The sequence below is a fragment of the Stegastes partitus genome, unplaced genomic scaffold (assembly GCF_000690725.1).
Source record: "Stegastes partitus isolate 25-593 unplaced genomic scaffold, Stegastes_partitus-1.0.2 Scaffold540, whole genome shotgun sequence".
Taxonomy (NCBI): domain Eukaryota; kingdom Metazoa; phylum Chordata; class Actinopteri; family Pomacentridae; genus Stegastes; species Stegastes partitus.
In genome coordinates, this window is record NW_007578271.1 from 167,484 (window position 1) to 177,673 (window position 10,190).

General features: G+C 44.2%; 1 protein-coding gene across 1 annotated transcript in view; it reads left to right on the forward strand.

Moving 5' to 3' along the window:
* Positions 1-9,194: 9,194 nt before the first annotated feature.
* The window catches only part of gtf2a2 (general transcription factor IIA, 2), a 12,865-nt gene continuing 11,869 nt past the window's right edge, over positions 9,195-10,190 (forward strand). Inside the window, exon 1 of the mRNA XM_008288079.1 lies at positions 9,195-9,370. Within this exon, the coding sequence (XP_008286301.1) occupies positions 9,299-9,370 (72 nt within the window). The 5' untranslated portion in view covers positions 9,195-9,298. The remainder of the gene's footprint in view (positions 9,371-10,190) is intronic.

Genomic DNA, 10,190 nt, shown 5'->3' on the forward strand with positions numbered 1-10,190 from the left:
GCGTTTCTTTAATGCTTCTTAAACGTTTCCTTCAGCCTGCGGCTCTCTGAGGTGATTCGAGCTTCAGATGAAGATGAATCGATCGAGGCGACTTCCCGTCTGCTGCGGTTCGCTGAGATCAGTCGTTCACCTGGACAGGTGTGACCGAGGCCGCCGCCATCATCGCTCCCTGACTGCTGATGATGTTTGCCTGAAGCCATTTAAATACGCAGCAGCAGCTTCAGACAGCCGAGACGCTGTTTATTAAAGCTGACAGTTCACCACGCTGACAGGCTGAAGAACACACTGAGGAATAATTATAGAAACTGTACGTTAGCGTCCACCTGGCGCAGCGCTGTTATCATTAGCATCAATCACTACGTATAGCTAACTGTTATTTTTAGCCAACAGCTAGATAATGTTTAATCAGTTACTTTTAGCCAATTGTATTTTCTGCTAACGTTTTAGCAACATTTGAGCCATTATGTTTGGTGAACTGTTTAGTACCTTTAGCTAACATTTTAGCTAGCATTTGTTACATTACTTTAAGCTAACTGTCCCTTTTCGCTAACATTTAATCAATTACTTCTGGCTATTTTTTTCAGCTAACATTTAATCTTTTTTTATGTATAGCTAACTATTATTTTCATTAAGCGGCAACATTTTTATCAAACATTTAGTCTACTTTTGGTATTTTCTGCTAACATTTAATCCATTACTTTCAGCCAATCGTGTTTCCAGCCAACATTTTAGTGTTTTTGTTTTTTTTTTTTTAACTGAAATTCTAATTAGTATTTTTAACATCAGCCTACTTCCATCTTCTCTCAGACTAAAATGATGTGTGAATTATTCTCAAACAAATAATTCTGTCCAACTCATGAAGGCCCGTCCGGTTTGTCGGTGGACCAGTGAGAAGCTACTTTCAGATGTCTGACTGAAGTGAATGATCACCAACTGTTTAATCCAACTTCTTCTGTTCCTGTGTTTGAACTGGCAGAACTTATTGTATTATTCAGCTTGTTAACTTCTGAGGAAAATGGGTTTTGGGTCGAGCCAGTGATTGGATTTTAGCTGAATAATGGCTGCATGTGTTGAACACTGACTGAGCAGTGACAGCAGAGATTAATTAGTCCTGAGGACCATTTAACTCCAAACTGGGAGGATGAACTCGGCCTCGCTGCCTCCGTGATGGATGCCACTGATTAGGTCCATAAAGCGATCTGAGAGGAGGTCGAGTCTCGTACGAAGACATGAGTCTCTCTGACAGCAGGTTCGCTCCCATTACGGAGAAAAAACACAAAGAGGAGCGCAGCGGAAAAGAAAGTTAATATGTAATCTGCTCCGGTTTGTTAAGTGACCAAACTCAGAGACGCCGACGGAAAAACAGCCAAAGACCCTCCATCATGTCAGAACGAGTCCCGAGAGGAGCTGCTGCTCGACGGGAGGACGCACAACGCCCAGCGTACAAACACACAACGCCCAGCGTACGGTGGTACAAACACGCAACCACAGAGACACACAACGCCTGCAAAGACACACAAAGAACAACCACAAAGAGACACAAAAGAAACACAAACAGATAGAAAACCAGCACAAAGACACAGGAACACAAACAACCTTCAAACGACCACGACGGGACACAATCACAAACGAACTGGATCAGTTCCAGACTCTAAACGTAGAATCGACAACAAAGCCGACCTGTCGGGATGTCACATGACTTCTACGACAGGCCGCTGACCAATGGGAGCACGGAGATGGTAACCGTGGTGACGGACAGAAGGACGGTCAACCTGATCTGTTAAAGGACCGACGTACGGATCAGCTGATCGGACCAACCCTGAACGCATCATCAGCCCCGTGTCATCGCTCTGCTGCTGCTCGTCCAATCAGAAGCTCCGAACCAAAAATGTAAAAAAGACCCAAATTCATCGAGTTTAACGTTAAAAACAGTTTTTATCGGTCGCCGTGTAGCTCACCTGGCTGAGCAGGTGACCAGGTACAGGTACAGGGGCCGTAGTCCTCGATCCAGCAGCCGCGGGTTTGAATCCCACTCATGGCCCTTTGCTGTGTGTGTGTGTGTGTGCTACTGTGTGTGTGTGTGTGTGTGTGTGTGTGTGTGTGTGTGTGTGTGTGTGTTAGTGTTAGTGTGTGTGTGTGTTAGTGTGTGTGCGCGTCTTGCTTCCATCCATCATGTTTTTATGTTTTAACTCTCAAGGTCGCTCGGCTGCAGATTTAATTATGTCTGAGCTCTTAATAAGAAGCTGATCACAGTAATTAATTAATGTGACACTGGTTTGTTTTTCTGTCTCTGTGAGGACCGAGCGGTCCCAGACGAACCATTAATCGATTAGTTATCGACCATAATGAACCAGCAGTGAATCGGTTCTCAGTGAATGTTTCTGACAGTAAAGACATGTGAGGAAACTCTGACCCAGAGAACCCATCAGAACCAAACACTGATCCATCCACAGAACACTCGCTGCAGCTCTGATCTGAACTCTTCAACATCCGTCTGGAGGAACCAGAATCTTCACAAATGTTGGACCTCGTTAGTCTCCCAGAGTCAGACCATCGTGTTGCTCCGTGTAGACTGGTCTGACTGGTCTGACTGGTCTGACTGGCCTGACTGGCCTGACTGGCCTGACTGGTCTGACTGGCCTGACTGGCCTGACTGGTCTGACTGGCCTGACTGGTCTGACTGGTGGATGATGGAGTTATTTGGTCCTTTTCTGTCTCTTTGTGGTCGTTTTTAGTTGTTTTGTTTTGGTTTTGTTCTGGTTGTTTTAATTTAATTAATTCAGTGGTTAACCCACTCGCGGCTAACGCTAGCTTTAGCTGGTTGCTTGTAGCTCTTGTTTGGTGTTATTGTTGTTAGAAGGTGTTTTTGGTCCAACAATGACCAATATAGCTAAAACAAGTTCTTCCAGACAAGATGGAAACGAGATGTTTAGCAGAGAAGAATCAGCAGCTACATGATAAACGGGGTTAGCGAGCTAACCTGGCGTTAGCGAGCTAACCTGGCGTTAGCCTGACAGGAAACAGGTCCAGGTGTTCGTCTCCATGACTGACATGAAACGATGTGATGATGTGGATTCATGACAAGCTGAAGGCTGATACCGGACAGAACCAACCGACTGGTTCTGAACAGTGAGGCCCTACAGGAACCGCTTTTAGTTCTGCAGAGAACCTTCTAACATGTTTCAAAAAGCTCTCAAAGCTTCCTAATAGAACCTTAAGAATGGTTCCTGTCGGTTCCATAGATGGTGCTTTAGGGAACCATTTCCAGACGTACGTCAGTAACAACGGGACCAGATGGTTCTGTACAAGGAGCAGGAACGGGTTCCTTCAGCTGGAACACACTGAATGTTTTGGGTTCTTGGTCCGACAGAACCACATGTTAAAGATGGCCGCTGGAGATCTTCTCTCCGTTTGGTTCTGGAGTCAACGAGACAAAAACACACGAAACGAGACCAAAGACATGAAAACTGATCACAAGTGAAACTGTTGAGTTTCAGTCAGATGATTAATGGAGAACAGCCGGTCCGGTTCCACGCTGCTATCTGCCACCAAACTAACAATAAAGAACCTTTACAGAACCTGAGGAGGAACCGTCCACATCAAAGCGCTGCGCTGGGTCTTTCACTCCGACACATCGGACCAGCTGCTGCCGGGTTCTGCTGTTCAGACTGTTTGACTTCAGATTACCGGGAGCTAATTAACACTAATGCAGCTAATTAGAGGCGCCATGTTTGCAGAGCGAGATCAGAGCGACGCCTGATTAAAGGACTGATCCGACAGAATCACTCGCAGCAGAGAGTTTGTCTTGTGCTGAGGAAATATTGGAGCTTCTGTCAGTAAATATGAAAACACACATGATGTCGGCTTCGTGTTTCCATCAGGATCCGATTCAGCAGCCAAACAAAAGAAGGTTTTTGTTTCGCCTCTGCTGCCTCCGGTTTCATAGAAATGTCTAAAAACTCAGCCACCAAACATTATTCTGTCAAACTAAACGTGACTCAGAACGCTTCAGACTGTTTTTAAATTTAATTTGAATAAAACCCAAGATGTTTGTTTTTTATCTGCTGTAGATGTTTAAATAATTTGTCCAACATTTGATGAATTTCAACCGTTTATCGATTAGTTTGAATCTCTCCAGCAGACTGTCGCTGTTTTAAAAACCTTTTTGATGGATTTTATTTATTTATTACTCGTCTTAGAACTAATTTCATTTCTTGATTTCTCCGTTTATTCACTTGTCTACATATTAAAGTTTCTCTGTTGTTTATTACTTTATATTTGACAGTTATTTTCTTCTTCTGTTCTGATGAACCTTTACCTGCTCATTGATATTTTATTTGTAGATTTTATGTTATTTTGTACAGTTGTTTTATTTATTTATTTATTTTATTTTATTCACCTATTTTATTTGTAGTTTTTTTTTAAATAGTATTTTCTGCTGCTGTACCACAGTAATTTCCCAGACTGGGATAAATAAAGTATTTTTCTATTCTATTTATTTATTTTTAGTTCCTTTTTAATCCCATCGGTTCCTCTGTTGTCCTTCCTTTACACCATGACGTTGTGGTTTGTTTCCATTGTTTTATTGCTTTCATCTTTTAATCACTTTGTGTTGCATTTCATTTGTATGAAAAGTGCAAAATAAATATCGTCTGATTGGTGTAATGATTATATTTGTAATGAACGATTTGTCTTTGGTACGTCCCAACTAAAGGTTTGTTGGTTCAGTCGGAGTCGTTTAATATTTATTGTCGATACCGTTTTCCTCGACAACACATCATAGACCAGCTGCAGTACCTGGTTGTTCCACCAGGTGGAGCCTCTCCCTGTTTAGTCCTGTAGGGACCAGAGGAGGCGTCTACAGACTACAGCTCCTGGTGGCAGCAGAGAGCATTGTGGGAGTTTAGCAGCAAGTTTGAATGCGACACATCTCGAGTCATTTTGGAAAATTTTTAAGTAATTTTGGAAACGTTTTGAATCATTTTGGACTAAATTCGGGTCATTTTGAAAACATTTTAGGATGTTTTGGTCAAGTTGTTTTGAGTTTAGCTGTATGGCAACACAAGAGAGCATTGTGGGAGTTTAGCAGCAACAGGACCATGACAGAGACTCTGAGGAGGTTCAGGACCTCCAACCAGAACTCAGACTTTAATTCAAACCACGATGACGTAGAACAGTGAACCAAGATCCCAGCGACAAACAGAACAGCTGATGTTTGTTTCAAGTCTCTGACAACAGAAGCAAAATGGAGCCTCGTTTTTAGCCGGTATTGATCAATTAAGGATTACCAAGACCAGCCCTGATCCTGATCTTATGATGGAGTTTAGGATCAGATCTAGACAGCCCTTATTGATCCAACATGTGACCACCTGGTGGAGGATGAACGTAGACGTTAGAGGCTGAACAAGAAATAGAAAAATACAATATAGACTGTGTTCACACGTAGAGACGAGGCCTGGTGCTTATGAATGTAGCGGAATAAATAAATATACACAATAAAGTCCTGATTTACTGGAAAGGTTGTAGAAGAATAACTTGACTGACACACAGTCTGAGCTTTGAACCTGTCCAGGTGAACCTGCCTTCACCCTGAGTCAGCTGGGATAGGCTCCGCCCCCCATGACCCTGGTGAGGACTCAGGTGTAGAGATGATGGATGGATGTGTTCAGCTCCTCTGACACACAGTCTGAGCTTTGAACCTGTCCAGGTGTGTCATGCAGCCAGATCCATTTCGTTAAACGCAACCTGAACTTAGTTCTGCAGAACTTTGAGTTTAAATCACGGCCAGCTTACAGCCGACTTTTGATCTCAGATTCTGGATGCAAACAGGAGGCTTATTAATGAGTGAAATAGTCTGAAGACGACAACGATACACAAAATAAAAAGTATGAATCACAAACATCACAGTCTGGGCCACCAACATGTTGTTTGAAGTAGCAGAGCAACGAATCACTTCCAGTCATTACTGTCGAGGCTCCGTGGTCCAGAAATCCCTCCAACATCTCGATCACGAGTCGACCCAGAGACCGTTAAACTGTAGCTGGTTCTAGTCGTGTCTGCAGCTTACGGGTTTGTCTCATCAGAAAATGTGACGTTTCTCTTGCACAGGTTCCTTAAATGTTTCACCGTCTGAACGCATCAAACTCTTCTGTCACAACAACGACAAACAGGAAACTAAGTTCTGTGCAACAAGTCAAAGAAACAATCTGAGAAAGAAAAGGACAAGAACCCTGAACAGCAGCGACCTGTTGGAGCACAAACATGACACCAAGCTGCTAATTGGTCTCGTTAGCGAGTCCGTCGGTGGAGCAGCTGTTGCAGCGTCTCTGATTCCATCATGTGGTTTCTACACTCATCATGAGGTGGCATCGACACGTTTCTAAATCTCCAAATTAAACCTGCAAACAAATAATTACTCGAGTCAACGAGAACAATTAGCGTCGAGGCCTCAGAGGAGCAAATCTGCATCTGCAATGAGCTCATTAGCATACGGGTGAAGGATGGAGGAGCTGCTGCTGCCAGCGCCGCATTAATCAGCTGCTTCACCTCCTCACGCCCACAAACACTCGCTGCTGACTGGACTCATGACTCACCGCTCAGACAGAACCACGTCAAACCGGGTCACAGAGTCGCTCAGCGTTCACGGTTCTGTCCAATAAAATCATCGTTCATGTGAAATTTAACACGAAAGGGTTTGAAAAAAAAAAAACAATGTGGAGGAAAGAAAACACAGAATCACCCAGAAATCAATAAATCAAATAAAAAGATCTGCTAACCAGCACAAAGACACACACACACACAGACACACACACACACACACACAACGACACACACAGACTCACACACACACACCTAGACACACACACACACACACAGCAGTGAGACCTCAGATAACAAACAAACACTGAACAACTGAGACGTAAAGAAAAAAATGACTGAAAGCCACGAAGCTGCAAACCATCACAGAGACTCACTAAACCAGTAAAGGAGACAGAAAACCAGTAAAGAGCCACAAAAAGAAGTAAAACAAGCAGAAACACGACAGTTAACTGGTCAGTGACCACAAACTGACCTAAAACCAGTAAAGAGCCACAAAACAACCAACCAGAGGCGACATCAGCCCCAAAGAGCCCCAAAGAGCCCCAAAGAGCCCCAAAGAGCAGCTACAAGGATCAGTAGAGCCACAAAAACACTGAGAACAGACAGAAAACCAGCAGAGAAGAAACACAGACACACAACATGAAGCAGAACAAGACGGAGGAACAGCTCAGTGTACCATCAGAACCAACAACCTGCAGAACCACAAATGGCTTCATCGAAACCTCACTGACAGGAAAACAAAGAGAAGCAGCAGCAGCAGGAAGCCGCACAGCAACACAACAACACAACAACAACAACACAACAACAACAACACAACAACACACAAACACACAAACAAACACAACAACACACAAACACAACAACACACAAACACAACAACACACAAACACAACAACACACAGTCTCAGCTTGTGGTTCTGTTCACTGAGTTTAAACCAGCAGGTTTTTGGACTCACCTGTCTGGAGCTCAGAGCGCCTCCATCTCGGGTCTCCTGGTTCTGTTGGTTTTATTGGTTCTGTTGGGTCTCCTGGTTCCTCCTCAGTGTCACAGAACCAGTGTTTCATCTCCTCAGACTCTCCAACACCTGAACATGAGCAGCAGCTGGACCAGCATGCACCTGTTCACAGGTGTGTTTGATGTGACCCACTGAGCATGCTCAGCGAGTCTCACACACCTCTGATCCACTGAGCATGCTCAGTAGGTGCTGCATGAGCCCAGTTTCCCTGATTGAAGGAGGCTTAATTTGATTGGATGTGAGCAGCGCTTCACTTTATTATCGTGGCCTTTGTGTGAGCTGCTGTTTAACTGGGTGCAGACTGAGCGCGCTCAGAGGTCAGGGGTCAGCGCGGCGCGTCGCTGCACAGATCTGTTCATTAACAAACAGCAGCTGAGCGACAGCATCCATCACACAGACACACAACCTCCAGACTGACAGTGACCTCCGACCTGCACACAGACAACCAGCTAAATGATGAAACGCTGAGTCGACGGTTCAGGTGTGTTGTTGAACCGCCGTGTGTCTGTTTGTGTGTCTGTTTGGCTGTTTTTTGTGTTGTTTTGTTGATTTCATGTTGGTTTTATGTTTTTGTGTGTTTGTCTTATATAACTAAACTCTCGGCAGAAGCATGAAGTCGTCCAGATGCTGCTGAGCTCTGCAGCTCCATTCAGTCAGTGTTTAGAAATGAGACGCAGACAATGAAAATGTGATTAAAATAAAGAATAAAACCTCCGTTACTTTACAAACGGATGTCATCAGACGAACAGGAACTCAGAGGAACCGAGCAGAGCGTCCACAGGTTGATGTTCTGCTGCCATCTAGTGGTTCTACACGTTCAGTCCAGTTGAATCCGTCATCAGGTTAAAAAACTCTTGAGTGGAACTAAATCACAAGCGGACGAGATTTTCTCTGTTTATGTGAATTAAAATTAAGAGAATCTGTCACAAAAGCAGAACCGGGTCAGAAACGGATCAACGACACACGAGTTACACATTCGGTTGCTTTCAGAGCCACAAAAACAATTCAAATGGGTTTTTACTGAGTCACAGCAGAAACATGTAAAACAGCAGCAGGTTGGCTTCAGGCCTCAGCTCCGTGTGGTTGGTCTTTGTGGTTGTTTTGTGACACTTTACAGATATTTTTGTCTATTTGTGGTCATTTTGTGTCTCTTCGTGGTTGTCGTGGACCTTGTTGTGCCTTTTTTCTGTAATTCTGTGTCTCTGTGTTTGTTTCACATCCATTTTGTGTCTCTGCTCCACGGACACAAACAAACAAACTGAGTTAAAACTACATTTAAAAAAGGACAAAAACCACAAAAACCAGCATTACAACTGCTCTCAGTCAGTTTCTGCATCAAGTTAGCGGCACTCACCCAAAAAGCCTGCCCTTCAAAATAAATACACAACCCACATGTGGTCATATTTACAGACACATGAGGAGAGGACTCAACAGCTGTTCAATCCAAGACCAGCATCAGATCTGTGAATTACATCTGAATCATTTCAAAACTCCTCTTAAATATCATTCCGTTCAGTTTTTAATCGCCCGGACAGGTTTTATTCTGAAGAGGCTCAGCGGCAGTGTGCTGTTAGCTTGTTGCTGCTAGCTTGTTGCGGACGGAAGCAGCCGTTAGCTTCGTTAGCTGCATTAGCTCGCTGTGTGTGTGTGTCGGTACTTCACGGCTGTTAGTAGTTCTCATCATGGCGTACCAGCTGTACAGAAACACCACGCTGGGAAACAGTCTGCAGGAGAGTCTGGACGAGCTCATACAGGTGAACAAAGAGCGACACGGCGGCTGTTAGCTTACCGCTGCCCCAAACTAGCCTGCTGCTAACGGCTCAAGCTCCGGTCAGCCCGCTGGTTAGCTCCGAGCTAGCTAACGCTAGCCTGTTAGCTGCCCCTTGTTTCTGCGCTGATTGATTTGTAACTGCAGCAAACTTCACCTCTGCTGCTAAAACACTGCAGTCATTAGCTGCTGTGGCTAATTAACATCAGTTTAGGTGTTCAAGCAAAACGCGAGTAAAGCTCAGAAAGTTGTCAGAAACTCAGTATTGATGAGAAGCAGCAGTGAGCTGAGCCACTGTTTACCTCCAGCTCGTGACTCCTCTGATGTGATCTCGGTGGAAACAAGAAGTTCTGTTGGGAAGCAGCTTTACTTCATTTAATGGAGCGGACTGGTACAGTGTTGGTGCTGCTGTGCTACATTCACGTGTGATGTGATGCAGAACCAGCTGCTAATCTGTCCAGTTGTGTGTTTGTAAAGAAAAGAAGAAAGACAAAAAAAAAAAATTCACAGTTCCAGAGTCTTAGATGTGAACACGTGCTGCTTGTCTCAGTGTAAAAAGGTTATTTGGGGGGTTTAGAGAAGGTCTGAGGTGGTGGGTGGTTCTGGTTTGTAGGGATGTTTCTGAGCTGTTGGCTGAGAAGCTTCTCTTTGTGCTAAATCTGTACTTTAGCTCTTCAACCGTGTCTTTGTTCCCGGATTCCTTCCTCTCCGACCCGAACTGTCTGTTGGTCTTTGTTATAACTTCCTGGACTCACAGAAGCTCATGTATAAAGTTACAGGTTCTGTTTACTCATCCAGGCATCGGT